General features: G+C 31.6%; 1 protein-coding gene across 1 annotated transcript in view; it reads right to left on the reverse strand.

Moving 5' to 3' along the window:
• Nucleotides 1–13,691, reverse strand: part of LOC130453164 (uncharacterized) — a 519,843-nt gene that overhangs the window by 43,677 nt on the left and 462,475 nt on the right. The window contains exon 6 of the mRNA XM_056792772.1: nt 12,135–12,226. Within this exon, the coding sequence (XP_056648750.1) occupies nt 12,135–12,226 (92 nt within the window). The remainder of the gene's footprint in view (nt 1–12,134; nt 12,227–13,691) is intronic.

A 13,691-nucleotide genomic window follows, 5' to 3' on the forward strand; every position in this document is an offset into this window, starting at 1 on the left:
ACTGTCGTATTCAATGGCTGTAATGATTGGACGAGAATTACTAAAGCTGCAGAACAACATTGTAAGACTTTAGCAGCATCTTCGACAATTGATAATTCATTTGATTAACTTATTACAGTTTCAACCATTCAACAGAAATTTCTTACAAATACTCACAACAAGTCTCGGTTCATTTCAATGTTGTAAGAAAAGTTTACTGTTGAAAATATATTGGTGCAACCAATAAATACGACAACTTTTACAACTCTCTTATATCTCAGGAACGGTGGCTTATAGGAAAGAAAGTATCAATACTTTTTTTGTAGATAATTTCATGATCTACAATTTTTGTTCGTGGTACTTTTATGATAAATCTCACCCTTTTGCTGAAAATTGCGAAAAACTCATTTTTTTGACCTTCGACCTTTAATGAACTTTTTTCCATACACGGAAACATTAAAATTCTATGTTCAATTGTATTTGAAACAATTTCACTGATTTTCAGATCGATGGGAATTTATGTAACTTCGAATGTCAAATTTGACCAGATTATAAGCCACATAGCCCCAGACTGATAACTTACTTTACAAAGTCACTGCTACCTAGCTGGAAAACAGTCCGGGGATCAAAGTACATCAATAGGCCAGAGTGTTAGCGAGATAAATTCACGATTTTACGCCCCTGTTCATCTGATTTAATGTAAATCCTATAAGGATCTTTAGGATTGACCAATCGTTTGTAACTTTAAAAAACGAAATCCCCTTCAGACACTAGAACTGTGATAACTTCACCTTCTTTCCCAGGAAGAAGACGACTACATTCGGTACCCACTAATTTAAAATTACAGAACATACAAACTCCTGGATGACTCCAATCACATAACCATAACCACTTATATGATATGATTATACAAACTCCGAGAACTTTAAGACAGAACTCCAAAAGAGCCAAAAATTCAATAATCCATACCATCAGTTTAGATCGTCTCTTACAAATCTTCTTCCGGGGATGGAGAAGTTATAATTCCTTGATTCATAGTGTGTGATAAATGGTATTGAAATTTGTATTACCATTGTTCATCATACGACAAACCTCAATAAATATTCCATTGAACTGACGACAGAATTACTTATTTCTAGTTTAGTTACATTTATTATTTGTTTATAACTTCATAATCAATCTTTAATATTTCACACGATGCTTTAGTTGTTAGATATTGTCGTTTTTTGTGAAGTATTTCACAGTAACTAATAGAGTAGTGATTCTAATTTAGCTTATTGTTATAAAGAGTTCTGATTATACACTTCTTCTGGGGTTTGCCTTCTGGTCTCTGGACATTCTATGGATGGGTTGTCCTTGAAACGTACTTCAACTAGAATTAGATATTTCAAAACCCCCCTGAGAATTGTGGGATATTGATTTTCAAAACTTCGCCCAAGTTTTCAGATTATGAGTCTTCCCCATTAGTTTACCTCATGTGTGTGAAATAATAAAAGGTCATTTAGTCCGAACAAATGAAATTCTATAACAAGAACTTATCTATTCTTATTAAATTATTCCTGTTCAGTCAATTAAAAAAAAAAGTAAAATTGATGAAATGACCCTTTAGGGACTTATTCGTATGTTTGTATTCTCTGGCAAACTATAATTTGAGATATTTCCCATTCTTAGATTCACAGTTAATTAGTATCAGAGGATCCTAGCATATCTTTATAGATTAATTACCGTATTATAAGGACTTGTGGCGTTAAATCACAACTGAAATAAAGAAAAAAATATGCTTGATTCCACCGAAGAACAAGATGTACATAATATATAATCATTCACAGGAACCAGATGTTTTTAAAGTGGATTGTACACGGGCGCTCATGGTGGGAGGGGCACATGACCGAAATCTAAGGTTTTCTTTGTTCATAGCATATATATATATATATATATATATATATATATATATATATATATATATATATCCCTTGAATGACCCTGTATATTCTCTAGCTAAAACTAACTTTTAGGAAATGAAAATGAATCGACTCAATGTTCAGTCAAATTTCAAGGATCATCTAATATGAATTGAAACGATGTTAGAACTTGATTTTGAAAGCAATGCTAATTATTTAGTTTTTATAGAGTGTAGTATCAATGTTCAGACAGCTTAGTATAAAGGTTGTAAGATTGTAAGGTATTAAAAAACGTTTTTCTTAAAACGTATAATAATATCTATATGTAAATAATTGCAGTATACAAAACTGCACCTTTAATCTTACAATTAATAAATAGATAATATTTACGCAAGCCATAACTAATTTTTATTCATATTTGTATTAATAATAGAGTTGAGATAAAAACAATGTATTCAAATTTTTTCTACTTATGAATTGCATTATTGTTACGCTTGTAGTAAATGAAGAAAAAATAGTAGAAGAAATAGTATATATGTCACTTGGAGCTGAAGACCTATTATATGTTTCGCCCAGTTTGCACAGCCTCGACGAAGGCTGGGCTCAACAATAATCGTAACCCACTTCTAGTATCATAATGTACTGTATTGAGAAAGTGTGTGTAAAACTCTGTTACAAATCAAAAGTATTTTTAACAGGAACCCATGTATATCACTCAATTATAATAGTATACAGAGCCTTTTGATAAAATAATCGTGAGAAGGTCGTATATGAAGCCATCTTTTGCGTGAACTAGGAACCAGTTCTTGCAACTTATATAGAAGAAGACCTCTATAACCTAATAAATTAGAGTAACTAATACATGATGATGCGCAAATGCTAGCAGACCTATCTGTTCATGCATAAAAGGTGATGTGAAGAACTCGTCAAAAGAATTTGGTTATTTACTAAGCACAGTTGAAAGGATATGCTAAAAATGTTGTTGATCCGAAACAAATATGGGATATTTTTGCGCAGACGTTAGTTTGGATATCATTATAAAATTAACCAACGATGGAATTGAACGTAAAAACATGAAATATAAATCTAAACAGTGATTTATTGGAGCATCGACTCATGTGAGAATGAATGCCTTATCCGAAGTCTTGTATTTAACTGGCGTTTTGAAGATACCTCCTCTGACATTCAATGATTCATGGTCTCTCGTTTCTGGATCAATAATATTTAGAAGAGCTATGAATAAAAATCAACGCGAGAAGAGCAGAAAAAGTCAAACAACTTGCTACCGTTGAAGAAATTTAGGAGATATTTGCAATAGGTTCTAGAAAAAAATTACTTCCCATCAGAAGTAATGTGACCTTTCTCATTTACAAATTTATATTCCTAGCAAACCTGAGAAGTATGGTTTAAAACTAGTTACCTTGTGCGATGCAAATACATTTATGTGCTCTCTCAAGTCATATGTATAGCGTCCAGTTAAAGCCGGACATACGTAGGCTGTTTTATTGAGTGTCCAGACAAAATAAACGGTGTCCGGCTTGTCTGGCTTTTGTTAGGCTTTTAACATTCCGCAAACGAGAGTGGCCGAGCTCAGGAGACAAGAGTTGACTGACGGTCCCTCACGCAAGCCGAAGAGCCGCCTGTGGTCCGCCCCCGTGCTTTGTGGGTATTATTCATTCCTAGATTGATAGCGCACTACAGTACATTGAGTCGTCATTTTTTATATTGTATGTGCTGTACTATTGATACTACTTCAAAAGGTCTTATACATTTTATAATGTATTTTTTTCGAATTATGACCAATATATTGAAAATTTCAACTAACTTTTCAAAATGATTAAAACTTTTTCCTGAATTCTAAATAGTAACAGAGTCAATTCATTGAGGACAACGAAAATTCTGAACAGGTGACTGTGTTCAAAGAGGATATTAAAAACGTGTACATTGTATAAAGACAAAAAACATTTCATATGGATGAGTTTAAAAGATGTTTCTGAATGGAATCATGTTTCCGATACAATAAATATCCATCACAAAACAACGTCAAAATTGATGACAGCAAATGTTTCAATCAACTGCACCTAAGAAATGGACAGCCTTGTTTATATCGACGATGAGTCAAGATTGCTTTTCAGAATTCATAATTAGTTGTCAGTATTATTTGATAGGTCAGCAATGGACGAAAGAACCTAACATATTACATGTTGACACTGCTGCCAAAATACTGTTTGTAGAATCTAATTTAAAACATTTGACATGTAAGGATTTTTACAAATATATTTTGAAAGAAACTGAGCTCTTAAAGAAGGTTTCGGCAAACCAAAAATATGAATTTTTATTGTGTAATTCAAAGGAAAGAAGTTATTATTTGCTTAACCCTGCAGGCTGGGCGCCTCGGAACAGACCTTACACCGGAGCTCTGAGACCCATCAAAATATATCGTACTTTTCGCAAAAAAATATCTTCATGGGTTAATGAAAAAATACACCTTTTTAATGACAAACGTTATATTAAAAAAATTTCAAATAAACAAAACCACAAACTTAAAATTTGTTAGCAAATAATGTCACATATGCTAAAAACTGCAAATAAAAAACATGAAGTTGAACAAAATAGTACATTCTAGTGGAACATTGTAAGAATATCATAAAACAATGGATTTTATTGATTTATTGCAGTTTCTGAACACTTAGCATAGATATGACTGAAGAATACAAATTTTTTGCAAAAATATTCTATTTTTGAATTTTTTCATAAAAGAAACATCATTTTCTGGTATCTAGTTGGATGTCTTCATCTATAGATGATTCTCCTGTTCCAACTACTTCTTGTCTCCTTTGTCTTATCGAACTTGAACAGTTGTTTCGTGACAACGTCACTCCAAATGTTCTCTTGTCAATGATATTCCAACATCCCTTAGATATAATCTGATGTTTTATTATTATACGCAAAAACAATTTGAGAATTTACCACAGCCATATTCATCATTGCAAAGAAAACAGCCATCGGCCACCTCCTCATATTCCTGGTTACGTCATAGGTAGCAGATAATTTATCGAAATTAGCTATACTTCCTTTGGTACGATTATAATAGATAATTATATCAGGTGTAGATGGATAAATCATATCATCATAATATAAATTGGATATAAGTCTGTAATTTCTATATTTTTTTGGTATATAAGACACATAGTGATGTCTTTTTGAAATCCAAATATTAAAGAAAATTCCGGGCGAGCTCTGGTGCTGAAAAATTCAAGAGGCAATTCTTTTTTATCCTCTCTACATATATTATTTTGTGCTCGCTAATCAACTTTTGCATCAATTCAACACTGGTAAACCAATTATTACACGTAATATTACGATTAGTTTCAGATATAGGTTCTATCAGCCTCAATACTATATTTTGTGAGTTATTAAGTCGTTCATTTGGACCTTCAGATTGCTTTCCAGCATGTACCTCCAGATTGGAAGCATAAGATTTAGCGGAATCGAAAGGGGCAAATATTTTTATTCCGTATCTGTTGGGCTTACTTGGAATATACTGCTTGAAATAGGCTTCTGATTGGAGCTAGTTTGTTAGAATTTCTTCTTTCTTCTCTTGTTGTCAACTTGTCCAAACGAAGGCATCGTAGAAGAAAATGAAATCGATCGTGAGACATAACTAACCAAAAACATTCAATCACAAGTTCATTTCTTTGTAATCCTCTTTTGTATTAAGTCGTCCACTTTTGAGAGTTCCTGCTAAATATAATAGACTAAGAGAAGCTTTTATTTCACATAGGTCTGTGAGTTTTCCTATTCTCTCTCTTGCATAACCTTGAGTTAATCTAAAAATCTACAGATTTGTGTTTTGATGATATTCTCCTTTCGAGTTCTTACCGTTTTGTTTGGACAATGCTTTTTCCATCGCGTGGTTACCAATGAAAGTTGAGATTCTCAGTAATTTTGCAAGAGGTTTATTGTCATCACTGCTATCATTGCACTCTTTTTCTGATTCCCACCGATAGTAGTAGTACTGATAGTGGTACTTTGGGATTCTACTAAGTCTCCTTCAAAAGCCAACTCCCCTTCTTCGTCCGAGATCGGCTATTCTTCTGAATCAGCTTCAGCCCACAATTTACGGATTTTCTCCTGCTCTTCCTCATAATTAGACATTGCTGCTAAACAAAACAACTATTTAATTATGATACAAAATATATGCCCAATTTATCCTAACTTGCCGTAGTAAAATAAAACAAGCCCGATGTAAAAACAAAAACATGAACCGGAGCGCCGGGCCTCATAGACAAAAATTAAGATAATTAAAAAATTCAAATAGATTCACAACCACAAACTGATGCTACTCATAAACAGGTAGACGAACCGCTAGGCCGTTTCAGCGATTTTACGATAATTTCCGACTAACTTTCCGAATGTCGGGTCTGAGAGACATGGCCCGCAAGATTAATTTAGAAGAGAAGTTTTCAATTATTTTTTTTAGTTAAGTCTTAGTTGTGACTTTCATTAGTATTCAAGAATAATTTAAATATGTTGATAAATGTTTAGGCATCTAGAATTTAATTTTGACTGATGACTGATTAATAAAAAAGTACCTACCTAAGACTGATTTGGCATTAGATTTTATTTATTATTTCACTATAATTTAACAATATTCAAGAGAATAATCTAAATATTGATTTTACATACAATTTTTTTTGTCGTATCTATTAATACTAAGACAAAATCCTCAATAATATAGGCTGTCCTTTCTACCCAAATGTCTCGCCAAACTGACTGGCCTGTACTGCTATTAGATTTGGCGACCTGGCAACCATATAGGAAGAGAAAAAGACTCAATGCATACTCTATACCAACATTAGTGGGGACCATATGTAAAAACGAAACCAATCTACCAAAACAATTAGTAGAAGCTACGGAGAAATCGGTCAATTCATCTTTGTATGTTTTCGATGTAATACACTGTTGTTAAGAGTACGTAACAAAAATATGACGGTCGTATTTCTTATTTTACAATGGAATAAAAGAGGGTGTTGATATGATCGATGAACTATGTCATTTAACAACTGTTGCAAAGAAAACGAGAAGAAAGAATTTTGTATGCCATGCTTGATACAGTGGGAGTAAACATAATTTATAAATACAACTCGAAAGAGAAAGAAGTTCAGGAGCGATACGATTTTCTAAAAAATCCCAGTAGTTGAAGAAGATTTGAAGAGTAGGGTACATAATCGCTCATACCTAGAAGAATCACTAATGGATGATATGTAATTAGGCCAAGAAAAAAAAGAAAGCCTGACAAAGGTGTAAACAGTTCCTCAAAGAGGTATGTGCTGCACAACGCCGTATCTTCTGCATTTATTGTAAATAGTAGTTGTTAAAAGTTTTCCATTCTATAATTTCTCTTCACATTTTTCTATTTTACCTTATAAAGCAATCCAACTATAATTTCTTCACATATTTATTAATTGAAGTTTATTTAAATTCTAATACATCATTTGTGCGATTTCTGTATTTCAAAAAATTAAAACCATGTGCATTGAAATCATTATTTCCTGGGGTTTTTTTTTAAATATGTATGAAAGTTAAAAAATACGGGTTTATTGTAATTACAGTCCCACTTTGTAGTTCCAGGCAAATATGATTTTTTCAACGTTTTTTGTATCTCTCAAAATAGTCTATATGAGGAACTTTATGTCAAAATTGGTGAATCCTGTAGATGATACAAGGGTAAATAGCCTAATTTAGACTATAGCCTAATTTGGACCAATTTAGTATTCAAAGATTAATAAAATCTGTACAATTTTAGATAGGCAACTAGCTGTTCGTAGATGTAGACGAGGTTGATGCAATGTTATTTACGAAGAAACTTTGTTATTTTGATGTAAGATTGGAAGCCGTTACTAATTACGAGTCTCGTCGTATCATCTCAAAGGTTACTTATCTATCTATAATTTCATGTTACAATTTTAGTAGTCTGTCGGGGTTATATAACATTAAGTATGAAATATTGTTGGACCAAAAACAGTTGCCGTTCCAATTGTTGTTCCAATTACGACGACCACATTTCTGGTCTGAAATTGATTTATTGATTGCTGTTTCCGCGTACAAAAGTGCTGATAACAAAACTCTGTTTGCAATAATGCTAAAGCATTTTGTAGACCATTGGTATTTTCTACAGATATTCAAAGAATTATTTCTAAGCACATCCTTCACCTTGAAGAAAGCTATATTGGGTTAACGCTTAAGGATCTCATAAAACTAATTTTCAATGTTGCAGAAAAATATTCCTTATCGCAATGTATCAATAAAGATAAAAAAATGCTGGTAAAAAATAGTTTTAATCATTTTTTAAACGAAATCTCCATCTTTCTTTTCGTAAACCCGAAGGAATTTCAATGGCGAGAGCTTTAGTAAAGAAAATGTCAATATTTTTTTCAATCTTTTAGAACGAGTTGTCGATAAGCATAAATTTACAGCCGGTATTTAACGTAGACGAACCTGTTTTAACAATTTGCAAAAATAGTTGCTCGTATAGGAAAGCATCAGATAAGAAGTCTAACCAGTGGTGAACGTGACGTCTATACAACTATGGTATGAGCAATTAGTGCTGCTGGTGTATATATCCACCAATGATAATTTTTAAGAGAGCAAAGAAAAATCGAAATCTCCTTCGTAGTCTCGCAGAGCGCCAATAGCTCAGAAAGCAGTGGAAATAACAAGCAGCCTTTACAAATCACAGTTATACAAAACAAACTTAGAAAACCTCTAAAAAATTAGTTCATCAAAGTTTGACAAAATGCCGGAACATAAAACAGAAAATAGTGGTTCATGATTTTGTGCATTGTATGAAGAAATCAAGAAAGAAAATATGATACAAAGTATAAAATCTCACACTTGGATTCATACTCGATATGCTGGAGTTAGTGCTGGAGCTAAAAGGTTCTATTGTTGTAATTGTCGTTACGAAAGATTATGGTCCAATTCAGGAAGCTTGCGGTACAAATAAGTGAACCGGGTTCTCTTTTTTTTAATATTATAAATAGTATTTAAAATGAAATGAATGATTCAATTTTGAAGCTGCACTTAGTGCAATTTTTATTGAAACTTCTTCCTCGCTTTTATATGTTTCACTTTATATGTCTAGGACATTGTTCCTTTGCTTGTGGAACAACTATCCCATATTATGTCTGATATAATTTCTATGTAACATAATTATTTCTAATAGAGTTCACATTTTTCAACAAAGTTGTTTCATAAACAAAATTGTTTTGAATTTCGATAATACAAAAATACGGTCTGCTATTCCTGTTTGTCGACCCTCTTGTCCCTAATATTTCCAGTCCGAATATCATTTAAGTCGAGCAGTTGAGTGATTTTGGAGGCATTAGATCTATCCTTGTTTGCCTCAGCTCATCTCATATAAGGCATTTCTATCCGTCTCCGCAGAGTTTATCTTGTTGTAACTATATGTTCGTCTACAATAGCTTCTAGCATTCTCTAGCTCTGCTAACTGAGTCGATTGATATCACTGTGTTCCTATGGCGTCGATTATATATCGTCCAATCATATCCAATCATAACGATTACTTTGGCTTGGAAGATGGTAGAACGTTATATAATATAATATAATATAATTTCCTGATTATCAGAATTCTACACATTTTTTTAATCCCGTGTAGATCGTATTCCCGCTTTAAGCAAAAATTCTCTTAGTATTCTTGCATTACTTTCCATATTGCATCTTACATACTGTTTCTAGTTACCAGAAAATATTAAACAGCTATTTTCACTATATGGTTAAGAATTTTTGAAATGTATTTAAGTAACTATAGGATCATAGCATAGTGGCGCATTCGTTTGCAAAATTGTCGTAATTGTTTTTAAATGTCTGGGAGGTGTTCCTAATTATAAAAAAGTGAGATGACACTTTATATCTTTTGATGTTATTGTTTAAACAACGAAAACTGAATAAGCCAGAAAAAATGCATTATTTGCAATGAATGAATTTTTTTTAATACTTTACAATATTTCGAATGAAAATAGTCCTTACACATATTATCGTATCTCTAGCCACTTGTTACTATTTTTAATTTTTTATCAAATATTTCAACTATATTGAACAAATTAACCTAAATATATTTGAAAAAATTGTTACATGTTTTATTTATGTTATAATAATTCAAGAGAGAAGTATTTCTATTTAAAATTAATATTTTTACTGCTTCTAACATTAATTTATTAAATTTTCGTTTTAGTTGTTAATCAGTCATGCTCGATTCTACATTTACTCGTTTACTTTGCAGTCGCGTATTTTTCAAAGTAACATTTCATCATCTTTTATTCCCAAAAAAATTAAAAATCTGACGACAAAAAGTCTCTTTTGGGGTCATGGCAGCGCTTTAGTGAATCATCCAAGAAAAAAAATTGTGACTCTTCGTCGAAATGATGACATGGCAGTGCGATTTTATGAGTTGTTCGATGAAAATAATCGTTTACGTGGTACCGTCAATGTTGTTGTTCTTACACTAGTGAACAACACATAAAACGTAGGATGAAAGTACTTCAAAAAGAAGCAGAATTAATAAATACTGAATTAAATAAGGAGAATATTTTTAATACTCAATCATGTTCATCTTCAATTCTCCGCCAATCAAGAAGAGCTACGGGAAATTCTGTTAACAATCAAAACTTACGTATCATTTGTAATAAATTAAGAGAAGGGCTTAATGGAACTATGTACACAATTTCAAAATTTTCTGCTGCGGAGAAGCTTTTAAAAGTTACTAGCTACTAAAATAAATGATGATGGTTTTAGAAGAATTCACCTGAATCTTTACTTTAGTTTACAGTCAATATCACTGCGAGACACAAAATTCAGGTCAAAAAGTGGGCAGACCTAATAGTTATTCTCGTGGAATTAGATTATGTAAGTCAGCTTCTTAATACTATTATTACTGACAATGAGGAAATCGATAAGTCAGACAATGAACCTGTTAATAATTGAACACTTAAAAATCTTCTGATTGCCAAGTACGGAGATAAAGTGTTATTTTCTCATCCTTAAGATAGAACAAAATCACCACTGGTCATATTCTCAAGCAATTCATTTGAAAAATCATTGAAATTTTAGGGGATTATAACAATAAGCATAAAAAATACAAGATTCTGCTAAATTAATAAGACGGGAAATATTAGATCATGATTTCAATATGAAAGGGTATGCCTGTGATGAATCTGTGATCGATAAGACTTTGAATGATTTCGAAATGACTCCGAAAATAGTTTTTTTCGAAAATTGATAGAAACTGTCTGCGCGTAGGGAGCATATTGTTATAATATAAATAAAACATATAAAAAAACAAAATTATTCAAATCTATTTAAGTTAATTTGTTCCAGATATTAGATATATTTGATGAAAAATTAAAAATTTTAACATTTCAATTTTTAAGGTATATTATTTAATTCAGGAAAATCAGGATTTTCGCGATTTTGAATTTTAAGAAATACGATAATAGGTGTGAGTGCTTTTTTTATTGGAAATATTATAAAGAATATATAAAATTAATTCATTGCAAAAAATGCATGTTTTGTGGCTCATTCAGTTTTTCGTTGCTTAAACAATAACATCAAAAGATATCAAGTGTCATCTTACAATTTTATAATCAGGAACACCGCCCGGACATTTTAAAATAAATTTATGACTTAAAACAATTTTGCAAACGAATGCGCTACTTTGCCCTGCACTGTATGGATTGAGAATAAGAGTAACTTTTGAATGACATTATGAACTTATTCTATACACTATAAGATGAAACTAAATTATCCACTATGCGCCATTATGATAAATGTATTTTCTACAAGCATATAATAATAATGTATGCTAGTTTCTGCAACATAAGCTGTAGAAATATCTATTATTCTATTAGTGCAGGAGTCAGATCGCATTCATTTACTAACATTATGAAATTATTATTATACTTTAAAATCAAAAACAGCAAAAAAAAGGAGGATTGGTTTCTTGTAAATATTATGCTGTTAATATCAACTCGACATACCAATATTTGAAATATATATTGATAAATCATTAATATATAAATATAAAAAAAATAATACAATTAATCATAAAAACTGAGTATTGTTACTGTTGAATGGAATTATCAATCAATACAGTTAAAACCATCCACTTGAATCTTTCTAATAATACTGATAATGAAAAACAATGTGTACTAGAAAAATTTGTTATCTACTTACCTCGTGTAGTTTCTGAAATTACAGGTGTGTCGCAGGTAGGACCGGTAAAGTTTGAGGTACACGCACATCTAACAGCCGCTACTCCTACATGACTGAAAAAGATGATGTAGATATATTTTTGAATAAATGTTCAGGATTATATGACTATTGTGAGAAAAACGTGTTTGTTATCGGAATAATTTTTCACCTTCCAGCTAAGTAAAATTTGATAATAGAAAATTAATCAAAAAAGAAATTTTTTTTTTGGAATTTACTACTGATTTACCTAGGCCAAAGTAGATTTTCCAGCTCTTTTCCTACCACCATTTTTAACCCTTTTAGACCTGATTTCTAGTTTTTTTGTGAAATCCATAATAAAATCGTACTTTGACAAAAAAAAATTATCCATCAAGATGATCGTGTATACATTATGTAGTTCATTGGGACTCAACAAATGCCGATGTAGATTTCTATATGTACAATAGAATGTTCAAAGGGTCGGAAAACAATTTTTTCAAATGTTATAAAAAGACGTTATTTCTAGGGAAATTTACAAAATAGTTGCTTTTTTTTACAAGGCAAAAGTGGACTCTACAATTTTGACAAAAAATATGACTACGTTGTTAGCAACGTGCCATTTTGCATCTAGTGGATTCCTTGTTATTGTCATAGTGGGGCATGTGATCAACAATATCAAATTGTACATCGGCAATGGGTCTTTTCTCACCTCTTCTGACAGTTTCTGATGATGTTGGTGTATCATCACAAGTTGTGCTGGGTCTTCCTCTTTTTCTTACATTTTCTATAGGCCTACCTGCCATTAGAGACCATTAGTTACATCAAAGCGAAAGTGAAGAAAATCAATTACTTTATCTTCGGGAATATTTCTTAGTTGACAGTCTCTTTTATATTCCAGCCATGAATTAGCTAGCACAAAATCCATCACGTGAATTATTAATCGCAAAGTCCATTTTCGTGATTTTATGAAAATTATATACGTGCTAATCATTTGATTTAATAAGTCATAACCTCCCATTTAGTGACTGTATTTTTGCAATTATTTCAGGACTCGGAATATTTAAGTATTTATTAGATTTCTTATCCCACCTTCTAGTAATATCTTCCCGTCCTTTTCCAATGAAATTGCTCAAAGTTTTAGCAAAAAACTACAATAAATGATCACTCACTAGGCAAATCCAATTTCTCGTTGGCCATGTTCAACAGGGGATTAAGTAGTTGTGTTCTTACCTACTAGATGTCGCCAGTAGTCTCAGTATTTTAAAACACATGTACATGAGAAATGCCACAGGATCACATGTAAATTACGAACAAAATAATAATTTAAATAGTATGTACACTAGGGTTCTCAACCTCGAATTTAAAAAATCAGGATTTGAAGCTAGAAAAACCAGGACAATAAAGTTGCAATAGTTAAATAAATATCTAGTGAAAAATAGGTGAAATAAAATTCAAGTAATTAAAATAATAACACTTTTTAATAAAAATATTTGAATAAAACTATACGAGTTGAAAAATAGTTTAAACACTTTAGTTTATGAATTGAACTGAGGTAAGTTA

Source organism: Diorhabda sublineata, chromosome 2 (genome assembly GCF_026230105.1).
Source record: "Diorhabda sublineata isolate icDioSubl1.1 chromosome 2, icDioSubl1.1, whole genome shotgun sequence".
Taxonomy (NCBI): Eukaryota; Metazoa; Arthropoda; class Insecta; order Coleoptera; family Chrysomelidae; genus Diorhabda; species Diorhabda sublineata.